The following is a 25,381-nucleotide window of genomic DNA, read 5'->3' on the forward strand; positions in this document are numbered from 1 at the left end:
ATTGATTTAGCCGTGTCAGTGTCTTTTTTCATCTTCTCGAGAGATGAATCCACGGTAGGTCTGAACAAGTGTTCCTGGTCAAATGACTGATTGAGAATGGAAGTTTGTACTTCAGGTTTAAAACCGGAAATGCGTAGCCAAGCGTGTCTACGCAGGAGGACACTTGTGTTTATGGCTCGGGAGGCGGTGTTTGCCACGTTTAGAGCGCAACGAATGGAGGTGTTAGTGATGGGCTTACCCTCTTGTATGAGGTTGTAAGCCCTGTTTTTATATTTGTCAGGCAGGTGTTGCAATAGGGTCTCTAACTGGTCGTAGTGCACACTATCATACCTAGCTAACGAGGCTTGAGTGTTGGCGATACGCCATATGTTAGCTGCTTGAGATGCTGTGCGTTTACCGGAAGCGTCCATGTGTTTGGACTCCTTGTCGGGAGGTGGAGCATCCCCTGACGTTTGAGAGTTAGCCCTCTTCCTAGCGTTGGAGACTACTAACAAATCCAACGGAACGTGGCCTTTAATGTTTGCTGGGTCTGCTGGGGCGGCTTTATATTTCTTTTCTATTCATGGGTTGATAACCCTAGCCCTAACGGGGTCTTTAAAACACTTCAGGTGTATGTTTAATTACCCCTTTCAGGTGGTCTTTTGAGAGATGTCAAAAGTATCCATTAAAAAATCCTCATCCACGGGGTCTGTGTGTAAGTCAACCCCGTGGTACTGTGCAGCTCTGTGAACGAGCTGGTTGAAGCCCATGATATCCTCTGGAGGGGAAGGTCTAGAGCGAAAGAGGTCATCCTGTGGCATGTTAGGGACATCAGGTGTATTTTAATCATCCCATGGGTCTGGGGTATGAGATGGACTAGGATCCCCTAGTGGCTCATCATCTGCACCCTCCCCTGTGTCATCAGAAGTGTCATCATCGTCCACTGGTGGAGGAGGTGGTGTGGAGGAGGTGTAGGAGGAGGAGGTGGAGAAGGGATTCTGAGAGGAGATTTTGCAATGTCCCTCTTTTTAGGTACTGGAGCCAGTGTAGGCGAGTCCAGTGGTCTCTTTTTAGAACTCAGAATCAGTTGACCAGTCTTTGAATCTTTAAGAAGAGTCTTTTGGCTGGGATCTGGCTTAAAAAGCTCTTCTGTGTGAGGCATGTCCTTCGGTGCCTATTTTTTCAGTTCCGAAAGCTTGCGCGGCACCGACTGTAGAGTGGTTTTGTGCTCTTTGGGCTTGGAACCATGAGGTTTTGAGGTGTCTGTAGGGGTCTGCCGAAGCGGTTGTTTTTTCGGTTCCGAATGCTTTTTTTGGCTCAGAAGTTTGAAAGTCTGTAGTCTTCAGTAGCGGCTTTTTGGTCGGTTCCGATGCTTTTTTCGTAGTCAAGGGATTGGTGCCGGTAGGTTTGGGTGCCGAGTGCATCGATGCGGAGGCAGTAGTGGGCACCGCGGAGGAGTGTGGTGTCTTTTTTTTCGGTGCCGGGGTCAGAGTTTCGGTATCGACGTGAGGCTGACTCGATCCAGAGTGGCCTGAAGGCTTTGTTGTTGGCTTCTTTGCCTGGCCCGGTGGCGGGGCATGTGTATTACTTTCTCATGTGCACCTGGGTCCGAAGGTGAAGGTGTGACACAAGCCTTTTTCGGTGGTAGGAGTTGGGGTCGACGGCAGTACTTACAACTCGTTGCCTAGGAGTGATGTCTTCAATGTCGGAGTCTGCTTCGGAGGCGCTGACGAGGCCTTCTTCGACCCGCTCCGGTTCTGGTACATCAACGCCCTCTTGGAAGATGTCGTCGGGAATGGAAGTCGGCGAGCAAGCCATTCTTCTTCGAGCTGGACGATCCCGAATGGTCTCTTTGGAGCAGAAAGAGGCACAAGATGGACAGTCTCTGGCCTCGTGCTCCGGTGAAAGGCAGAGGTTACACACCTCATGCAGATCTGTGTGTGGGAATTTCGACCCACATTGAGGACACTTCTTGAATGCAGTCCTTTCCATGAGCCAGATGTAGAGGCTCAGGTAGGCCCGAAGGCCTTCATTGACGACCGGAATCGAGGACTTCGATGTTGGTGAGATTCGCGAGGATCGAAAACAATACCGTAGAAAAAGGTGAAGGATTGCGCGTCGAAAGTGGGATCGGTAACGGTACCGAGCTGGAGCGCGATAAACACATCCGAGCCCGATGGCGGAAAAAAACAATCTGAGGATGGAGTCGATGCCCATACGCACTATGATCCAAAAACAAGTGCACATATCCGGGCCCAACACCAGATGGCGATCTATGCTCAGTGTGTGATCTGCCGCTCATATGCCTCGAACCAATGCTTTTTTTGATGTTAGGTTTTAATGATCGTATCTTTTTTTTATTCATGCATATATTTTAGGAAGCTTTTTAGGCACCTTACGTCCAAGGAGTGGGTGTCATGTGGTTACATTTAGGCCAAGTAGGTACACCACCATTTTACATGCTCACGTTGTAAAGTTGCCATCTTTTCTGAAATGCGGACATCTGAAACACATTTGCTTGTGTGCCTTTGCTGGATAATATTATCTGTAATGGCTTTGCTTACATTTACACTTCTTTGTAGGCATATTATCAAGTGCCTTGAACATTTTGTTCATAGGCTAAGTTCACTACGCAAAATGCTGCTGTTTGTTATTGTCTGCTCGGCAAGTGAGCAATCACGAAAGAATCAACAATAGCAGCCTGACTGGGGCTCCGGCATGATTGTATAAGTGCAGTTTATTATACAAACAACATCACTCCTTTGTTAGGGCAGAGGGGCATTTCGCTGACACTGCTGAGGTTGCCCCCATGCTGGAATTCCAGCACAGCTTATTCCTGTTTGCCTCTTTCAATGGATGATGCCCAGCTCTCCACCAAGACGGGTTCCCTGATAACACTTAACCATAGGTAATGGGGGCGTTAGATCACCCTACAGGGATTCGGACACATTCACTCGCTCTAGGCCCACTAGGATAGGTAGCGCTACGTAAGAGCACAATATAACAGTGCTTATATGCAATCATATATTCTCTGTAACAGCACAATGGTTGAATTGTTTATCTTCTTCACCATTCTCGTAATGATGATCACGCTATTCTGCTTCCTTCTATTGAATATCGCAGTGCACGTATTTTACATTAGAATCAAAATGCTTCAATAAATATTGAAACTCCATGTGTTCCTTTCTTGTGTATCTCTTTGGGTATGCATGAGTTACCAAACAAAAGGGTTATAGAGAGGATTCCACAATTTCCTAGGGGAGTCTTTGTTGTCATGTTCTGTGGTTGCACGTTCCACCCATTATCTTGCCAGGTTAGGGGTACAGATAGTGCACTGTGAGCTAGCAGGACTAAGGCCAACATATCCTTATGGTGTGCGTAGAATCAGTCTTACACAGAGTTAATGTTTATGTTGTCCTCAAACACACTATATTCTAAGCAACTATATGCTAACAAGGTGATTGTTTAATCTTAGTAGTAGTGGAGGAAGGGGTGTTGAAGGTAGGTCGAGATCCATTCCAGATTTTTAGGACATTCACAGGAGCTACATTTACACATAATGTTTAGGAACAGGGATGATTAACAAAGTTAGTGGTTATCCTTAAAATGAGGCAAATATTGATGCTCTAGAGTCTATGTTGGACATGTTTGCTCTGCTCAATTTCAAATTCTCAAATCTAGGCCACTGTTTGATGGAAGAGCCTTGAAAAACAACACATTCCCCAGAAAAAGGATCATCATCATAACATTTTAATTGCTAATTGTGGTACAAATTTCACATAAAAACCTGTTCTAACATTAATATTTCAGATTTACAAAGGATATAACAAAGAAAAAAATATTTTATACTTACAGTATAGTATTTCATAGTCTCCCGAGTTTGACATTATGAATTTGTTATCTGGGGACCAGTCGAGGTGTGTAATATAGCTGGAATGTCCCTAAAAACACAGATTGCCAACAGGCATCAATACATTTTGGTTACTAGAAAAGTCAACTTTAACTACTAGTAACTTTCCTGTCAGAAATATTAAATGTTTTCTTAGAAACTTTACAAAATCACGGGTTATCCAAATAATTACATATAGGGAATTGTGTTATGTGAATATCATCAATGTGTTTGAAAATGGGATTTTATCAGACACATGGCAAACATTCTCAGGAGATTCAGAAAACCTTTTCAGCCAGTCGCTATGCATTTCTCCTGGAAATTAAGACCTGGTTAACAAAACATTTTCTGTGTGCAATTCTGAATTTTTCCAGATGGAGGTGATTCTTAATGATGAATCTCTCTCTTGAAGAAAGAGAAGAACAAAAACAGGAATCGGATGATTAACACAGGTCTAGTTCAGTGCTATTCTTTTCAGCAATATTTGCTGTAACCGGGACCAAAAATTCTAAAGGGACTTAAATTAGAATGATATTTTATATCACCCCAGTATTACTTTGCATAGGTGCCTAATTTGAGCTGGCGGTTGCAGGTTGGGCCCACCTGCATTAATTTCTCCTCAGCAACTTTGATCCAGAGCAAGAGAGGGGGAAAAAAACTAAAGAAGGGAGAAGATAAAAACAAGCAGTGACAAAGGGAGAAAGCAGGGATGAAAAAGAAACGGACAGAGTAAGATAAAGTGGCAGGGAGTGTCTGATTGTGAATGGAAAAGGCATGAGGTGGATTCAAGACTACGCAGCCTTGGGCACCCTGATCTTCGATAACACCGGCTGTAGTCTTCTGAATAATAGCATTTTTTTTTAATTAGGCGCTGCTTTGCTTTACCCCTCTTACACCCTTTGCCCAATCTAAAATGATGACCTTTAGTTAAATGGACCAAGTGCATTCTGTACAAAGTTATCAAACAATAAAAATGCCATTAACGGAAAAAGAAATCTATATATTAAAAAAAAAAAAAAGCCTTGAGCGGCAACACAAACACTTTTTTCGTGATACCTGTATCTAAAACAAATCTGAATGAAATTACACCAAGCCACAACCATGCCACAGACAGATATATTTTGAGTGAAATTCAATCTTCTTGACAAGTTTGGTGCAATTCCATTCAGCAGCTTTTACTTTAGATAGGCCTTTAGACTGGAATTAAAAATGGGAAATGTTACTTCTGAGTTACCCGAAAAGAACTAGCTAGACCATACACCAATCTGCAAAACATTTTGAAACTAAACATTAGTGAGTTCATCCCTTTCCTCATATGTCTTGTCTGGACATAAGCAGTGCATTTGGAAGGGTAAAAAAAGGTTGGGGGCAGGAGATCTGTATGCAACACACGTGATAACTCAAGCCACCCTCAATACAACACTTTGCCAATGGCACAAAAACAAATTACTACCAAGAGCCAAACATGGCAGGCGGCCTCAATTAAATTTCAGCGGTCTTCCAGGTTTGCCTTCATTAAACAATAACTTTCAATGATGGTTTTTCAGTGAATTTGTATATGTTTTCATGATGCACTTCATTCACCTACCACTAATCCATGTTTTTTTTCAGCACTTTATTACATGAACTTTTGCAAGCTGTACAAAACTGCACATTTATCAAACAAACTCACAGGTAAATACAATAATTTATAACATGTTAATAGCTTGTGCACACTGCAGCACAGTAACTGAAATGGATATTAAGGAAGAACCAAGCTTTAACAGCAAACATCAAATCACTCCATCATTCAAATAACGTTCCCTTCTGCCTTCTAATCAATATAGCTTTGTTTCAACCTGCACTCTAGCTTTGATTTATGATTAGAGTCACTGAAAGGTGAGTAATGAAAGGCAATTAATTACTTTTTATTTTTTTCTTTATGTAAATTAAAGTTTGACTCTAACGTTAAATCAAGGGAACCAGGCAGTAGCACTGAAGAATGAGAGGGGAGGACGAGTATTGATGGAAAGAAATTCTAATAAAATGTGTGCCAAGGAGTAATCTATTTTTGGGAAATGCAAGGACAAGCATGTTAAGTAAGTAATGTCAAGTAATCATATATTGTTGTGTTGATTTATTAACGTAATGGGAATTTACATTACATTCTATTGTCCGCGATGGGGGCTTGGTACCACGGAGCTATATAAATGAAATTTACCTCAACACTACTAATGCCACCGACTAAAACAGTTAAATGCTTGGCCAATATCTCAGGTTCCGGCCTTTAACAACTGCTATTGCGCTGGACTATAATGTCTAATTTGAACCCAATCAAACTGGACATCACTTACTTTGCAGGATGGGGGACCCAGTAAGCCCTCTACCATTTTACTGAAAGGGTTCGATTTGCCAGTTATGATCCTACACAGCTTATTTTTAATATCAGCTGAATTAATCCTCATGCTTTTTCCCATTTTCAAAATATACGTAAGTGCACTTAAAAGTGGAGAACAAACAATTCTGTAAGCGTGAATAATGCTCAAACTAATAATCTGTTATGTACTACCAGCATAAATTACTCCAACATGAGGAAAGTTACCCACCAGTGCTGCTCCAAAATGTTATCATTCCAATAGTTCTAAAGTGAAAACTATGGCGTTATTTTTGATTCTATTCTGTGTGTACTCATGCATTTTCACTTTAAAAAGAAAGAGGAATAAAATGGAAGTGGTAATCATGTTATCGACCTTGGAAGGCTAAAACCTTAGTCTGCCTTGCCATGCAAAATTGGGAAGTACACTTACGTACCACTGCTTCAATTTAAGGCACAAAGATCAGATGCTCTGCCTGCATATTCTCCATTTGTACACTATGAATGTTTTTTATTGTACATGACCTTGTATGCACACATAAAATTCAACATTAATGGAAGGGTTCATCTCAATATAAATCACTTTTCTTTTTTGATATACTGGGATCTGGCATTCATCAAGTACTGATCTTGATCAGCATAAACCTTACGAAAAGACTATGTAGAGGTATGTGGAAAAGAAGACCGTAAGCCTCCGAATACACAGCAATATTCAGCTTTAATATGTGTAATAACTAGACCGGATATTTAGGATTTTATCATATTCCTTTGTGTTTTTTTTTTAACTTTCCCAGTAACCTTTCCCAATGGTCACTGTATATGGCCAAAAAGTTGTTTAAACAAATTTGCTGTTGATTACTGCCTGGGATTGAACGGTAGGATGCAGAGGGTTGCATAGTGTATTGATAACCTCCATAACTGCTAACATTTTCAAACGAAGTAGTTGCATCCCATTTTACCAAATTTTTCACAACAAGAGAGAAAATGCAGACAAGAAACCTTTAACATAAATGGTGAACATGGATTAAACACATTTAAGGAAAAGTACCAAAACATAGATTTCTTATGTGCATGCTTCAATGAATGCAGGAGTATATGTTGAATCTCATCAACAAAGTACATAGAGCAGCAAATATTCATACTATAATCTGGAACTCGATTGACAAATTTCAATCAAATGATTTTGACTTAAATGACTTTAATTAAGTTGGTGATGACATTCACAGTACACTCCATTGTGACAAATTACCACAGCAAAAACACGGCGGAACAAACGTATTCAGAAGTGCATGGATATAAACTCTGAAGGTAAAGTGAGTAGGTAACCATGGTGTACCAACTTCTGAATTTCTCACTACAATCGTTACAGGGCTATCAATGGGTGGGCACTCCAAAATACACTGAGGGAATCTGGGCTTTGACGTGAACCACTTGCTTACCAGGAGAACTAACGAAGATATTATGTGTTTCACCCCAATCCACCCTGGCACTGACGATGCTTAGAACAATTCCCAGCAAAACTAGCACTCAGGCTTCAGCAAGAAATAACTGTACAACAGCCTAACCAAAAATCTTTATGGCAATGTGCCAAGATCATGAATAACATATGTAAATTAGGGCACACTGTGCTCAAAGAAGGGTAATGAGATCACTATTTGAAGGAATGCCCTGACAATAGGAAGTATTTTTCACTTGGGCTACTACTGAGAGGTTTAAAATTCAACAAGAACATTCATTCTGCTTCTTCTTTTATTTGAATGCATGACATAGCGGAAGTAGCAGGTTGCCTAATTTGTGGAACAAACCATGTTTGTGAATGGGGAAAGGAACATGAAACAAATTCGGTGCCCCAAGCGTACAGTTGACGTTCAGGGTTGTTTTCAAGAACCTAAGCAGCATAGGCAGGGAACGAGGACAATAACTTCAAAATAGAATGGATAAAAAAAAAGATCTAGTAATAAAAGTAAAGAAGAACAGCAAGTTTTCAGCATGTTTCACACTGAACAGTACTAAAAGCCTTGACTATCCTGAGAAATTAACAGAGAGGAACAGATACTATCAGAATATATTTGTATACAGGAGTTGTACATTAGTCTGGTTAAACATGCAGAACCAACTTTTTTGTGAAATGTATTCCAGGGCTGTCCAACTGGGATTTTTAAATTTGGAAGGAGATATCACCAATGAGGTAAACCCAAAGATAGAGAACGGGAATCAATTCACACATTCTGATTAGGCTAAATGATTTTGCTTCTGATTATGTGAATATTTAATACTTACAGTGCATTTTCCATATCTGCTATATTTGCGTCCATTTTCTGTAACCGTGTAGAGGTAAATAAAATTGTCATGGGATCCCACTGCCAGAAACGTGCCATCTACATAAAGAAAATCAAATTGCATTGCATGTTTGTAAATTGTGGATCAATAACAAGAGAGCTGATCTCAACACTGTCTTACCCTTATTCCAAATTCCTAGCACATTTACATTCTGGCTGGGTGACTTACCAATCATTTATGGGAAGAACCGGTGTGGTTCAATTAGTGACATTAGTAGCTAACGTGAGATACAAAAAAGGGTTTACAGTAATGGGTGAGAAAGTAGGGGAAAAGCGGGTTTAAATCAGGGATACAAAATGCGGGCAGATTCCCCTGCCTGACAGTCTTCTTTCTCAGGGCGACAATGTGTTGATGGCTCTTAAAGAGCAGTTTTTCTGCCTCGTCCACTGGGTCTAGAGATGCAGACTGGGGCAAAGGCTGCCTGGATAGGGCAGGACAAGGCAGTTGTAAGGAATACACACTATTCACTTTTGACGACCCATGGCTTTGCCTAAGTAGAGGCTCGGGTCATCTTCTCCCCCTGAAGCATCCCATCAATGCATTCCTGCTTCCCAAAAAAGAGGAGGGGGGAGGTTCAGCTCGAGTCTAGTTGGAAAAGAGGTAGAGGTCTGGAAACCATGCCCGTATGTGTCTTGTATTGTTGGACGACCTTGTTCATTGTATAACAGAACAACTTTTTCACACCAAACACAATGTTGACGGCATTATCAGGGGTATAAGAACTTGAACCAAAGCTGCCACAGGGGACGAGTGTAGCTTGCCGCAGTGGCCGGACACTGGGAGAGACGACTGTGCCATTGAACCTTCTTACCCTGCTTCTCCAGACACTTCATTTCCTTGTTGTTCATGCAATACTTCTTTGTAATTCAGGGAAGCTGCCCTCACCACCAGGCACTGAGCTGGGAGATTCTCCCTACAAAGACTAGCCAGTTCTGAGGATCCAGCACTTCTGGTTAGAAGAGGGGAGACTTATAATTCTATGGAAATTCCCCTTTCATTTCAGATGGTCTTTTACGTTTTACAATTTCTCTCCTTCATGTTATTTGAGTCTTACTTTTGTAATATAATGAGGGGTTAATCCAGAGGCGTAGAGGCAGTTCAATGACACATTTTTCAATAGAAAGTTGAGGGTTAATATGGGCCCACTTCAGAGCTATGCATCATGACCTACCTAGCGAGAAGCGCATCACTGACAGCTGTTCGTTGCCATCTGTATGTATCGAAACCAAGTCTCTCGTCTCTGCATCCAGAACAAACCACCTGTTAAAAAAGACATTAATTGTGAACAAATATTGGATTTTATATATGCTAATACAGAGACAAAACAATACTGTAGACAACCATTTTTTACGATTTTTAAGCCATAGATCATGCCACGGTAATGTGGAATCCAGGCCACAATTCAACATTTTTAGATGCATCTGTACCACCCCTTCCTGGATCTTGAAGGTTTATTCACATGTTCTGGGAGGCTTATAGCCATGCTTCCAATTCTCACAAGGCGTGAACATACAGGCTAAGAAGGCATTTGGAGCAAGCAGTGCAAAGGGCTAGACTGCCAAAGCCAAAATCTTTCTGCCCATAGGGTCAAATCTTTTCGACCCCTGGTCTGAACAAATTGCACAAAAGGCATTTGGGTTTCATTTGGCAGAGCACGCGTGCACCACTAGATTCTCCTGAGATGGGTGTGAGTACAAGTAATTTGGATCAGAGGGCACTGGTCTATGGTGTCATGAAAACGATCTGAGGATTGCTAGGCCCAAAAAAAAAAAAAAAAGACTTAGCAGGCAGCTAAAATTGGCCCACTCAAAAGGTGCAAAGGTTCAGAAACGGACAATGACAGTTGCAGGATTTCTCTGATGTTAGCCTTTGGTTCTGCAGTCGATTTGGGCAATTCCAGTGCTTCTACAGCCTATTGTACAACAGAAACAAAAAAGACTGGCGACAAGCGACCGTAATGACGAGGAAGAAGAGTGTCAGACTCTGAAGTGTCTTTTTCCAGGCCCTGATAATGCTTATTTGGTATCTCAAAAGCATCCAGGTCTGATCAAAAGGTTATCCACACTTGCAGATCTTTGGGCTCGGCTAGGGGTTCATCACCAAAAAAATCAAGTGATAAACCGTCTCTTTTGCCAAGGGGACCATTTCAGTCCACTATGAAGGTTTTGGAAGCAGCTCTGGAATCAGGTCCGAGGGTGGCACTGGCATCGCTGGCAGCGCATGGGCTTAGGAGGCATACATATGCTTCTCTGGAAGTCTTGCAGAGGCCGCACTCTCGGGAAATGCAAAGTTAGGAAGCACCAGGTCACAGCTGGCAGACCAGCAGGATCAGGCCCCGCTTGGGGGAAGTGGCTAGTCGAGCACAATTAAGACATCAGTACTTGAACAGTATAATGGAGAATTTCTGTGCCTATTTTACAGAAGATAATGGCTACAAAGTGCTGGTAAAGTGGCTAGGTAGGTTCAGGAGTTGAAAATAAAAATGTGCACCCTAAACACCCACAAATAAAGTTACGTTTGTTAATGGAATGGGCAGTAGAATTTAAGAGAAAAAGAAACAATTCTCGACCACAGTAGTCAATAGCACCCACTGTGTCAAAGCACCAGGACGCATCGATAATTTGTGCCACACTACACACCAAATAGGAACATGCTTCCATCAACAGCAAACCTCATCACCCAACGATCATCCACAGGGATGCAACATGGAGGGAGATCACTGCGATTTCAGACCTGAAGATGTGGAATCCCACTCCTTGGGTAGAGCTAAACCATCTGAAGGACATCTGAAAATGTTTCTACTTGAAACAGAGTAGTCACAAACGTGCTGTAAGCAATTTTAGAGCATTTGGCCACTACCACCATCACCATCACTGTGCCAAAGGGCTCCAACTCCATCCCATCAACTCACTCATTTCAAATTCCTGCAGAATCCTGGATGGAGTTTCCCGAAGGGGAGACGCAGAGCTTTCCCAACTGATAAATAACTACTATCCCAGACCAGAAACAGAGTAGACAATATTCTAGCCTACAATTTAATTAAGGTAGCTCTTCTCAGTGCAAGGAAGTCACTGAAAAATAGAATTAACACACGCATTGTGATCCTTTGCTCCTGTGCCGGATACTGCTGCGCAGCGTGTAGAGACTACCCCAGAGTTCTATTATTGGTATTTCAGAAGATGCTGCCCGCTGTGGCTCCTGAGTCCCAATTATACTCAGAAGAACAGTCCTGTGACTCGGTTGTGAGCTTCTCGCCTAAGACCATTGGCAAAAATGTGGCAAAGGAGGAGCACTCTCATCTTTTGTACTGTCACACAAGTGATTCCATTGCCTTTAATGCTGTGAGCTTGGTGTTGTACATGTCCTCGTGCTCCTAAAGCACCGTGTTTGACAGCGGTCCAATGCCACTCTTGTGCACAGCTGGAGGTTCTTTTCTTTTTAAAAAATTTCTTTTCATTGTAGCTTTACACCCAAACTTCATCAGGAAGCTCTTTCTTACAGACTGGTATCCATAGTTGACCCTCATGATAACACTGCTGCAGATACAGCTACGGCATCTACATTGGGCAGGAACTTCTGTTTGTTCATTTGCACTGGAATTTGATGACCTCCTCCTCCATAAGACGCCTTTGCCTATGACTTAGGTGGTAAAACTCAGGAGAGGGTGAGGCCAGGGGCAGCTCCTCCGTAAGGTGAAGGAGCGTCGCCCCACTGCTTTTGAGCAGTGAAATAAAGGAAATATGAAATGATAACTGAGTTATCATTTTATGTTTCCTTTGCGGGGGTTGGCGGGCTGCTCTGTTCTCTCGGCAGGGGAGAAGTGGTTTGCCCACTCCAAAGTGTGCAATGACTGTCTGGTCGGCCCTCTCGGGCCGCTCCAACCAGTCATGCGCACATTTCCTGTTCTCCATGCAGGCTGCATTACAGCCTGCGTAGAGAACAAGCCCAGGCCCCCATTCCCTGGTTGAGCGTAGAATCAGGATGCTCAAAACCAATCACAAAGCTGCATTGCAGCATTTTGATTGGTCAGAGAGGGGGCCTTTTCTGTGCTTCCTGTGCCTCTGTCTGATGAGGACAGCAGGAGCAGAGACGCGGGACAGGTGCGGCAAGGTAAGTGTTGCTTTTCTTTTTTTAACGGTCTTCCCCCCACCCTCCCTCGCGTTCCTCCACCCCTCCTAGCCACCCCTCCAAACTCTTCTTACCACTGGCAAATAATGCCAGCCGTCACTGGGTGAGGCTTGTCATCCATCCATACTCATCTCGATACATCTACACTCAGTGTCGATCCAGTGCTTCTGTTCGTGTTTCAATGAAAACAATATATTCAATAAAAAGTCAGGATTACCTAGTCAGGGACAACGGTTCTTCCTCTATGTCTAGTTCTTCCCTACATGCTATGTAAGTATCTTCGCGTTGCTGCAGTACATCGCAAAGCTTTCTAGGAAAGCAGCAAAGAGTTGCAAAAACAGAAAGAAAAGATTCACTTGGCCGAAACTGTAGGACTGCAAAATAGGTAATGGAGTTATTCCCCAAGTTAATTATTTAATCAGAATTCAGACATCAGCGCTCTCTGTGAAACTGAAGGTGCCTTTTTTTCCATCTTCAAACTACGCAAAGCGTCAAATATCTTACCACTAGCCTAAACCTCCACATAATAGACACAAATTCCCTTACTACTTGCAACACTGTAGTTAGATGAATGGATTACAGAATGCAAACGTATCACGGCTGGGGATGGAGGAGCGTCCAACTGACTGGGACAAAACTTACCTTCCAGAGTGCGTTCCTATTGCGACAACTACTCCGCTGGGATGGAAATCTGCACAATGTCCAGGTTCCTAGGAAATATATGGACAGTACCAAAAATAAATCAATGGCAGCAAACACATTGGAACACCTAAATTCAGCTAGGCAGCATAAAACAAACGTTATGATGTGTAATCAAAAATAAGTGAAAGACGTAACAAATCATATTTTACTGCATCCACTTCTCTTCTTTCATTCAACACAGTAACACTGCTTTATCATTGTTCATATAAAAGGAAATGCAAGTTAAATTAGACTAAAAATAAAATTGTTTTAAATTGGCAATACCATTTTCTTTGTAGTTTGACTGTACAACATACTGAGGCGTCCAGGCATTACGATCCACAAACAGATAAAGCATCCAAGACTAACAGAGCAAAGAGGGGCTGCTGGAGTTACCCACAACTACAGCAACTAAACCTAGAGCAGTGACGCCCTCAACACCTAACTCACCCTGGCCTCATTTCCTTGAGATGCAGCGAGCAGAGAACCCTGGCCAGAAGAACAGATGAACTCCCTCCGCCCTAAGAACCCACAGAGAGGAGATAAGTCGATGATGGATTAACTGTTGGGGGAAAATTGTCAGAAGATGCTTTATGAAAAGTAACTTGTTAGTCAGAGTGATGCTTCCCGCCAAGAAGCTCGTCATTTAATAAAAGCTGTCACAGCAATTACCATCATACAAAGCAGAGGGTCTGAAGCGGGCCCAGGATCCTCGTCATGTGTTCATGATCCACAACAGACACAGAGATACAATGAACCGAAAAGGAGCATGGCAACATGGCTGCTATACTGAAAGTCTGTGAAGGACTCAGCTCTCCTGTGCCTACACTGGGTACCCCTTGTCGGGAGGAACACAAAGAACAGTTTGGCTAAAAACCACAAAATATGTTAGTACTGTTCATTCAACTCGAGCTCAGCCATGTTGGTAAATGTTTAAAGAGATGTCCACAACTGCTACACCTTTCTACAAATCCAATCTATTGTTGTGCTCAACCACAACTAGAGTGGCCCATTACACATTCTAGGCCCTTTTTTGGACTATTTTTATGCTCTGAGGTCAATTATAAGGTAACTGACTATAGATTTACAAAGACCTTAAACCGGTCATTGAATATCGTAGGCTTGCAGAGTCCGGCTACAACTTCTTTTGTGTCATTAGCGTTTTGTTTATACTTTCTTGAAACTACAAATAAACTATGTCAGTGACTTCACCTCCAATGTTACTCATTACTCACAACACCTTGAATGTTTTATTCTAATGCTAGAAGGGTGGTGGAGTGATGAGCTGTCCCTTGCATGGTAAATTGTAATTTACCCCTGCCCTGGCTGTATGGGAACCTGCAGAAGTTCACCAAGCATGCCTTCATAGTTGACATAGGACTACTGTCCAAGTCTTGGGTTAGTCACAAAGTGCTGGTGGCAGCATAGAGTTTTGTGATTCCTTAACTACTAATAGACCTTTCTTTTCCAGTGTGAGCAGAGTGCAAAGTTCCCCTTTAGTGTGACCTGCAGACCCTGGTGCTGACATTCTGTGTGCTTGCTGACTGTGTATATGTGGTAGTAGAACTTGTGTGTAGTGAGAGTCTGAGATAGCCCCTCGTTTGGCATGGCACAAGGATGGAGGGTGGATACAGCTTCCTCAGACAGTAGAAGTGCACCAATTGCATCCCTGTGATTGGAGGACAAAGATCGAGATACTTAAGTGACGAAGAGTGGAGACAGGGCTACTCTTAGGAATTCAATAAGAACCTTGTCATCAAAAGGCTGCTTATTCCTCAGCACTGGTATTTTGTAAATGGTGGGAGTGAGGTGGGCGGCAATTTTTGTTCAATGTCAGTACGTTTCTAGGGATTGTCTGTCCTGCTCTTTCGTTCTTCCCTGATTACTGCTTCAGTAAGGCTGATGATAGTTAGCTGCAAGGATATCACACTTCACTGTCCACTAGTTTTGGACACTACTGTTTATAGCCAAAATCATTGCTAGCTGACACAAGAGCCATCACCTTCCACAAAGGCTGTGAGTGAGAGTCCGAGAGAAAATGGCATATGAAAGAGAACTGAACCAACCCACTGCGAAAACAGATTGGATTCCACTTTTATACTACTTTTGCAGACGGGATCCTAACGCCTTCACTGTTTTTCACTATCATGTTCTTCCTGATCAAGGAGGGAGGTGCTCCGCACAGTACTTGAAAGGCCACTGCGTGACCTGGGCATATGTCTGCATCACTGCCCATCTCCCTGATGTGAGGAGACATCACCAGAAGTCTGCACTTCTTGATGGAGGAGCTGTGGGTGTGAATAGTCTCCTGAAGCCTGCCTGTTTTCTCAGAGAAGGAAGGAAAGAGACTGATCCGGCAGGAGGAGAGACTGTCCCAGGAGATGTCTGGTATGTTTCCAGGTTGAGGGACATCCAGAACAAGCTGACAGCCAGTGGGAGTAAAGCCAGGAGCGACCTGTGCTGAGTGGGTTCTCTTGGTCTTTTTGAGTTGCTCCTGTTGTGAACTGTACAAGGCCATTCAAGGCAGAAGGAACATCATGTCCTCCAGTATCCTGCTGTGTGCCAGAAAGACTGGTGCTGCCACTTCCTGACGTCATAACTGCCTCAAGTATAACCCCCATCACAGGTGATGTGGAATTCCGGATCTGGCCCGGAGGCCACAACTGCGATGAGCAAGTACCTGCCTGCAATCAGCCCTGGGAAGCTGCAACTGCCAAAGATGATAACCTGCTGAAGAACCAGACCGGAGAATGCAACTGTTGTAACCGAGCACTAGCAAATGAGTGCTGCAATGTAGCCCTGCAGCACTGATACCAGTCAGCGGACTGTGACCCCAGTGAGGGTGCCACCGCAGCTCCACACAAATGAATCTGCTGCTAAAGGAACAGGTACGCAGATTGTCCCACCAACACCACCAGGCCCACAGCTCCACTGAGTAAGGTAAAGCAGTAGACAGTTTTCCTCAACAGACTTTAATCCAAAACAAGATACAGAAAAATAAAAAATAGGGAAATGAAGAGAAACCTGCTAGAGAGTGAGACAGCAGAGATAAAAAAGAACTTTCAAGAGTGGAATAAAGAGAAAAGGTGTGTTTTTGTGTCTGGTTGAGGATTAAAGTGACATGAGGTGGAACCAAGACTAGCTAGCCGTGGGATCCTCAACCCTAACCTTCTTTAGCACCTGCCAGAGGCTTCTGAGCAAAACGTTGGCCCAGTGCTTATTCTTTTACAAACTGAGCACTGGGCAAAAGCTACTGATCTTATCTACAAATTATCTAGTGGGGGTAAACTTGGGCAATATACACCTCTGTCTGATTAATGCTTATGCCCAGATGGCAGAGTGGAGACTGTAGGCAGACCTATTAGAGGGGGCAGAGAAGGGAAAAGATTACCTTACTGATGATAGTATATGAGATTACAACCCTGTAACTAAACAGTTATTGAACTGTATGATATTTCATGTTGCTGTGAGTGTCAAGCACTTTCTTTTTTTAGCAACAGACAGCCACTGGGATAGACAATACATTATTGCGTCTGTTGGTTGGCTGTTCCGCCCTTGATACCATGCGAGTCAAGTGAGGAAAGAGTGCACTTGGCACAGTTTACAGAGCCACAGTAGGAGCAACCCCAGAAGACAATGACTCCAGCCACAGCTGCTGTTCCCCCATAGCCTGTTGGTCCTGTGGTCCACCCGAACAGGGTGAGACAGATGGTATTATAATGCTGAACCTTGTTGGCTCTGCAGATTTAACAACTTAATCCTCTGATACTTGGACTACCCCGTGACCATTCTGCTTGTCCAATGTTATCAGCACTATCACCTACTATGAGCACAAAACGCCGCAGCCATCTACTAAGCAAGAGGAAACCTTTCGAGCATGGCTACGGCTGGAATATGAAAACCAGGCATGCCACCATGTAAAGTAGGTATTTGCATTTCAGAAGTAATCTAGTTTTATTTTAAAGGGACTAAGACAATGAATCCAAGCAAGTGTCCACTTAAAGTAAGATCTGCAGTGTGGGTGTAATGTGTTTTAAAGTATGCAATCATAAAAGAGATAAAACTTCTAAAGCGGACAGGAGGTGGTGCAAGAGCATAGGAAATGGACATAAAGACAATTAAATAAAACACTATAATGTTAAACACAAATATCGTAAATACCAAGTTCTCACTTGGAGTGCTGAAAGAAGTAGTACACTGAATGTAAGCAGTGGAAGAATACAAGTCGTACAGTCAAAAGCATGGTAAAGAGGTTAATGCTCCAGTGGAGGGACTAACACAACATGAAGGTGGTAAGCCATCGAATAAGAATCATTAAGTGAGAGTGACAATAAAGCCAACCAACTGTAAGCAAAGGGCAGGTTCTAAGTCCACTGTACTTTTTTGGGGATTGTCCACAAGAGGCTTTCGTCCACAGGCAGCCTGAAGCTGGTATATGCTAAAGTTAGTCTGCATTAGGCTTTTATCTGATTTTGCATGTCTGCATGCATTTCAAAAATCGGTTTACAGAATCAGCGTTCTATCCATTCTGATTGCGGTCTTAGGTATTTACAATTCTGTATTTTTTCTATACAACAATTTTAAGGCTTTACCATCTAGGTATTATGACCTTCAATTCAAGAAACGGTAAGCAAAAATGTATGTGTTTTGCTAATAAAGAGTATCAACCCAGGGCACGACTAATGCATTTTTGTCAGCTTGGAGGTAACAGCCAGAAAACATTAACAGCCGTTAAAGGAGAACGGCTACAATTGTACATTTAAACCCAGTAGATAATTTAAAACAGGTGCCCCGTGTGGTTCAAGCTCAGGATTATTTTGAAAGATTTCGATTTTGTTTGCAGAAGACAAATTGTCTCTACAAAATGTTCTATTGGCTCTCTGCCTGTTCACATTAATATGACTTGCCAATTATGTTGCTTGAGTTTAAGAAAATCTAAATATTAAATGGCAAAACTCTTAAAAGCTACACGTTTTGTCAAAGAAACGTGTGATGCTCGTCTACACAGTACAAATAAAAACAATTAAAAAACAAGGAAAAAAATAATGGAAACAAAGGACTAGTCCATTTTGCAGAGAAAATGAAACGCTTAGGAATCCAGGCAACTCAGAGGCTAAACCTGGGGGAAAAAAGATCATTGTTCGAGAACAATGGCTAATAAGGTTGATAGTTGTTGCCTTTGTACAGCGAGGTCTTCACAAGCCTTAAAAGCTTACTAGTTTAAACAAAAAGCAGTGTATTCTTCTCACACACACAGAACCACTACAACGTGGGCAGCTTGAGCAAGCTTCACTTGTGGACATGCACTCCACCAAGCCCAGACACCCAATCTTGCTAGTGACAGCAGTGTAAGGTTCACCCACAGGGTAGTGTACACGAATCCGCCGCAGTTTCGGTTTCGTCCAGCACAACAGCAAAAGTAATGTCTGGTGCACTGATTTTTGGTTTGCAAGTGCCTTTTTATGTAGTGCTGCATATGATTTTCTTGGCAGAGAACGCACACAGCATGCTGGGAATCAATGCTAGCTACCCCCACACACCGAACAATCATAAATATGCGAACATAATGAATCTACACGCAAGTTCCCATCTCTCATTCACACAATCTCCAGGCCAGGCCCATTTGAGGAGAGCAGAGAGTGAGAACAAACTAGCAATTGCGAGCTGCCAGCATATTTTGTTAGAAATTACAAAAAGAGCAGTTTTGGTTTTTAAAATGGTAGTTCTGTATTACATTGTAGAATGTTGAACACATGTACAGCAATCCTATGGGTGTTTTATTTTGCCGTTGCTGTGTGTATTTTGGGGAAAGTTCATGCAGATTTGTTATGCAGGGCCATCCCATATGTCTGCAAACCATATCAGTATCAACTAATACTAGGAGCACCGCATACTGCTCCATCATGTCCTGCTACACACACATGGGTCAAGGTTATGGTTGAAGAGCACTAATGCCATCTCACCATAGTCTGTTAATGAATGAGAACATTTTCACATGTAGTCCCTAATACGACAAGCATTGGTGAGTCGATAGACCAACAATGTAATTTTATATGTCCTCGGTGATGTAATCAATTATGCCATTTAACATGTGACAAAAGAGGTCATGTGCAAAGTCAAAAGCAGTGCAAGACTGGAGTGCGAATTGTGGTTAGTTTATCTAACCATAACTGGTGGAATTAAGTGACTTCACTTTTGTATCATTACCCGAACTGCACTTTACCTGTGGCTTCATCATTGAATATCTGAGGTTTTTAAATACAAGTTTTACAAACAAAGCCAACCATAACTTCATTCTGACCTTTGATTTGACTCTGTGAAAATTATTCTATATATATATATATATATATTCATTCACACACCCACACACATCTATGCAAACATTAGGCACTCTCTCAGTGGTGATTATAGAGTTAAGGTTAAAACCAAGGCATTACTTTCACTTTGTCAGTACATTTTATTTCAGTAAACCTCAAACATTAACAAAGTTGGCAAGCTGAAGATTTGTTAAGCAGTCCAGAATTTACAGTGGTTTGCACAAGGGTATTTTCCCACAGATCTTTTCTTTTTCTTGGCCTTAATGTCTGAACCAAGCTACATTAAACTTGGAAAGAATGCAGTGCCAAAAGCCACTAAGTGCATTTTGTGGGTCGTTGTACATGCATTGAGTTCTTCTACGTATTCACCTTCCTGAATGGATTAGTGCATGCTTGAAACGATAGTAAATTATCAATAAAAGCAATATAGGATTTAGAATGTCATTACTGCCAACTGCCAAGGTTTCCAATGCTGTAATGGACCTCCCTGCAATAATGCCCCAGAGCTAAGGGTGCGATAGGGAGAAAAAGCAACTAGAAGCTGTTAACGTCAGACTGCATGTGGGCATTACAGCTATTACTAGGCCTGGGCGTTAAATTCCGTTTCGCTCGCGGAATTTTTCTGCTTGTTCGCGCTTTCAAAATGCGTGTTCGCAAGATATTTCCCCCGAGCACGCAAACAGCGTTCGTGAACAGGAAAAAAGCATCGCGAACGGGCGGAACAAGCAATTCCGCGTGTTCGTGGAACTCTGCGTGCTCGCGGAGATTTTTTACCGTTTCGCTGTGCTTTGCGTAGAGCGACTATGCAAATTCCGCCCACTTCTAGCTATTACCCCCTAATGTGCAGACACAAACTCAGACTACCCGGGTGTGCTTCAAGTCTCTGCTACACATGCTCACTGAATGCAGGCACACCCAAGTACTGAATGTTGGCATTCTAAGCAGTCTGCCTCTTTGCATTCCCAACACATTCTATTGGTGTTGAATACATTATAGAACACTAAAAAATGAAACAATCATGCCTATTTGTTTTAAAAACAATGGACATAGGAGACTGTTGGAGCCATCTTTAGCAAACATCTGATGTCTATAGATTCGGAACCAAGAACAGGACATTTAAATGTGCTGGGATTATTTCAGGTTTGTATACTGTGAAATTCCTAGGGCAACTTCAAAAACATGTTTTAAACAACCATAATGGGAAAAAAATGTTAGGAGAGGAAAGCTAACACTCTGAATTAGAAAAATGCAAATATATTTTTTATTAATAATTTTCTCTAAATATTATTCAATATATAAAGTTCATGACAGAGAAGTAACCATTTAAATCAACATGTAGACTACATTCATCCACCTATCCATACATACATATCATAAACATGTTTTGGTTGTTCACAATGATCAATAATTTGAATATTTCTGATATACAATAATTTCAACCGAAATTGAACAATATTCCCAGCTATAACAACAGGATTGCATATATTTGTTGGTTACAAAAAAAATATATAGACAAAACACACAGACTAAAGATGTAGCAAATATCACATGGAGTAATGTAATGGACGGGTGGTTTTCATATCGTCTCCAATTCATTCAGGTTTGGCAATGTTGGAGAGCTTGAAAGAGTGGATCTGACAGATGATCCTATAACCAACCATGTAATCACAAACATAACATCCATTAAGTAAGGTTAGAATGTGTGAGCTATGGCACAGCATTATTTGCACTATCCCTTGGCTGTCCTGTTTGGTAATGAATCCCCCCTGACATGGCTGCCATTATGCTGTGGGACTCCTTGAGTAAGTCGACAAAGTTTAACATTACACTCAAATGCTTAAGGGGAGGGGAGCTTTTGGAAAGCCCATGGCACGTGCCTAAACTGTGTCCAGGGGCCTCATAGGACCTTTCTCAGAGATGAGAAGGGAAACTTCTGCCAGGTCTTTCTAAAAAATGTAGGGTGCATCTTGCTGTGTCCTTGGAAGAGGAGAGTTCTGGATTTTCGAAGACGGTACTCCCGGTCATCTGGTTAAAAAGTGCAGCCATAGGACCCCCAGCACTTGAACACAGTCCGCGGAGAATAGGCTTTTTAAAGTTCCGATTCACCACACCTGTCAGCTGTGTTTTGTTCCGAGGCAGTCACATAAAACTAGCAAAAACATTAAAGTTGCAAAGGCAATAGCACATTGGAGACCGCCTGATTAAATGCAATTTGTCTTGGCAACTCCACTGTACATAATGCCATTTTCCTGATTTAAAAAATAAAATAAAAAAAAAGGACCAGGCCACGCTGATGGTTGAAGCGATTTCAAACGGGGAGGTGCATGTTCCCCACACAACTCCAGAACTTAGGATAGTATTAGCTTATCAAAGGGTGATTCCTGCCAAAAATGGAGCTGTGAGCCTTGCACAGCAGAGCTTAAGGAAACACTGTGGCGGATCTGCAGGCGGTAGAGGAGGTGCCACTGGGACCGAACCTCTGACATTGCATGAAGCACTGCAGCCATTTGGGATCTTTCCTCAGAGACCGATAAGCTGTGTGGTGGACCAATGAGCTGCGTAATGAAAGTAAAACAAAACTGAAGAGCCACTTGGAACTCAGATGTGAAGCGGAATGCCTGTGGCTCACTAGAGTTGGTCAAGGGGCCGTTTGCAGCAGCTCACATTCTTTTGCATGGGTGTTGAGGATTCAAGTGTTGGTAGAGCAGGGGAATGCATCCATTTTATGCTTGGGTGCCAGAGACTTCTGTGACTTGGGAGGGCACACAAGACTGGAATCTACTTTTAGGCCTGTTGCAGTGCTATTCCTGTATTTAACGTAATAATTCACTCTTGGTAATATAGGACATTGGCACCAGATCGCCATGGTCTAACAGAATACAATACGTGCCAGAACCAAGGTGATCAAGCAGGCCAAAGCAGTGGGATCAAGTTAGAGACTGAGGAGCCAGACCATGATGAACCATGCATTGTACATATAAAGGGTTGAGAAGCTTGCTGAGGAGTGGGATTGTTTCAATTTGGATTGAGGTGAATCATTTACAGGCACATCAGAAGAAAGTCTGCAATTGTTTGGGGGTAGCTGAGATTGTGATTCAACTACAGGATATTTGCATGTTGAGAACTCAAGTGAAAATAAATATGCTTAGAAATGCCAAAGCCATTGGAAGTAAAAGAGATACCCAATCTAAATCACACTCATGGAATATTAAACTAGTAATCTCAGGAGGGGAAGTAGGATCAGGGAACTCAACTGCAATTATGTGATTACATGGAGGATTACCGGGGGTCGTTGGTTGTGCTCAGGACCTTTGAAGCAGACTACAGCCTTTATGAAAAAGGTTTGGGTGACAGTGTGTCTAAACAATACAGGTCTGTGTGGGGGCAGAGGTTCTGTTTATGTCTGGGACATCATCTGGATCCCTGACTGAGCTGGCGAAAGATGATCTGGCCTAAAGGACCATAATGCCATCTGGTATGTAATTTTGGTGGATCATTTTCCACTGCAGAATCCCCAGCTGGAGAACAATTCCTCATTTGAAATCTATTTCAATAAATGAGATTTTACAAGCCACCAGAACCTATATAATTCTAGATGTGGGAGATCTACTCAGTCCTGAACCTTTTTCTTTCTTTGCATCAGAAAAAATAATTCTCCCGTAAAGCACTTTTGGTCAAGCTATCACTTTCAGTGACGCTAGCAATGTTTTTATGCACAGTCTCCTTCAGGAGGTTTTAAGATGTCCGAGCACTGGACTTGTCCAGCAAAATATTGAGGACTGATGGGGTAACATTTGCTACTGCCAGATGGACAAAATCCAATATCCAGGCCATTCCAAATTTGCCCACATTTGTCCAAGCATAGCTTGATAGAGGTTTAATAGCCCATGCATGAGAGCTTAATAGCCCAGCTAAGACCAGTAGGTGTTCAACAATTCTTGAGATCTATTTGCAAACAATTTGGAGTGATTTCCCCAATGATAGCCAGGTGAGTATGTGAGATCATATCACACACTGGTAATGACTACTCGTGCTTTGGGGCCCAATCAGGAAAGGGCACAATGGCATGCTCCTGGCAGGTGACTGGAATGCGGCAGACTGGTCTCTGAATCGAATTTCCAATCAATTTTATTTCAAGATGGTGTTGGGGGTTGCTTCCTTAGTAGCTTTAACTATGCATAATCCTCAACAAGAGTCCTGAAAGAACATAACATTTCCTAGCTTTTCTAAAGAAATGTTGCCATTCTATTAGGGACATGGAGGTGAGTATTCTCTCAATCAGCAACTAGATTGCTTTCTTTCCCCGACAGCAATAAATGTCAACTGTAAGGTATAAGCACATATATTTCTGTTATTCTTATGAACAGGATGACATGAACTTTAGCGGTTTTGCCTGAAGACTTGGAAGTGTGTGTTTGATAAATGATGTGCTTGCAGGTTCTTGTAGTGGGTTAAAGCCTGTTATGACAATTATTGACAAGGACCAACAACAAGCAAGAGTGACTAGGAGCATACAAACTTCGAGCATGGACATGGGTTCACAAAGTAAAAGACAATGGACCTCTCTGCTAAGAACATTATATCATTGTCTGCGATTTGTGGAAGCAATACTGCTTTTGTGACATTACCTGGCTGATCTATAAAATTCTGGAGTATGAAATGAGGAAAGCATAATTTTTACCAGACTATCTTAATGTTACATACCTTGCATTGGAAAAGCTATGAAATGTAATCTTCTAGAGTCCTTTTTAACTATTCATTATTATATTCAGGTGTTAAATGCAAGGTCAACTGAGTTAATTCACTTCGGGTACGACTTTACTACATTCCGCACTATATTCATGGGACTATTCTTTGGAATTTTTGAAACTTCAGAAAAACTAAAATGTATGCCAATAGTTTAGACAGTCTAAAGCACAGATGTATGCAAACATATCTACAGAAGATATCCAACTAAAGTTCTCAGTCTCTGAAGAACACCCGTAGACACTTCCAGAGTTGCATAAGATGATTTATTCCATTCAGGGCCTCCCCATCTGACGTGAATCGTCTGAAGCCTTGCTCACGGGTATGTGAGTCCCAGGTGAGGAGTAACTGTATGAAATAAATCATATTTTGCAACTCTGGAATAGTGTCTGTGGCTGTTCTTTGAAGACTGAGAACTCTTTGGGGAGTTTAGGAGCAGCCCGAGCCTGTCACAGACCCCTGTCGCTAGTGGCTGGAGGTATTTTGGGACTTTGTCATTTGTTGGTGCGAAGATTAGATATATAGAAGTAGAGGTGGCAAAAAAAATGTAATAACTTCGTTGCACACAAGGGATGCTATCAAATTACTTTCAAAGTACTAACTAGATCTTATTTTGCACATTTCATCACTAATGAAAAATCAAATAGATAAATCTACCATCCACCAGAAATGGAATTCTGGTGTTCAGGCAAAAACATTAAAGTAGACCATATTGCTCCACTCCTTGGAAAGCTGCAATGGCAAAAATGTTAACGTTTTTTCTGTAAACCAGGTAATCTTATATGTCGAAGATAATCTTTTCTAAAGGAAATTATTGTTTCCTATGAGTGATTCAGACTGCTGTACTCAGGCTTTGGAAGACTGGATCCAGTTCCTCTCTCTTAGAGGAGAGAGGTGCTGTTCCTCAGCATAAAACTTGTGGCAAAATCTGCTGTCCATATCAAACAA

At 42.1% G+C, this 25,381-nt stretch overlaps 1 protein-coding gene across 10 annotated transcripts in view; it reads right to left on the minus strand.

Moving 5' to 3' along the window:
* Window positions 1–25,381, minus strand: part of EML4 (EMAP like 4) — a 677,127-nt gene that overhangs the window by 32,303 nt on the left and 619,443 nt on the right. For all 10 annotated transcript variants that reach the window (XM_085612817.1, XM_085612810.1, XM_085612815.1 and 7 more), the window contains 4 exons: window positions 13,332–13,399; window positions 9,733–9,821; window positions 8,502–8,599; window positions 3,833–3,920 (listed from right to left, as the gene is read on the minus strand). In XM_085612817.1, the coding sequence (XP_085468943.1) occupies window positions 3,833–3,920; window positions 8,502–8,599; window positions 9,733–9,821; window positions 13,332–13,399 (343 nt within the window). The remainder of the gene's footprint in view (window positions 1–3,832; window positions 3,921–8,501; window positions 8,600–9,732; window positions 9,822–13,331; window positions 13,400–25,381) is intronic.

Source organism: Triturus cristatus, chromosome 6 (assembly GCF_964204655.1).
Source record: "Triturus cristatus chromosome 6, aTriCri1.1, whole genome shotgun sequence".
Taxonomy (NCBI): domain Eukaryota; kingdom Metazoa; phylum Chordata; class Amphibia; order Caudata; family Salamandridae; genus Triturus; species Triturus cristatus.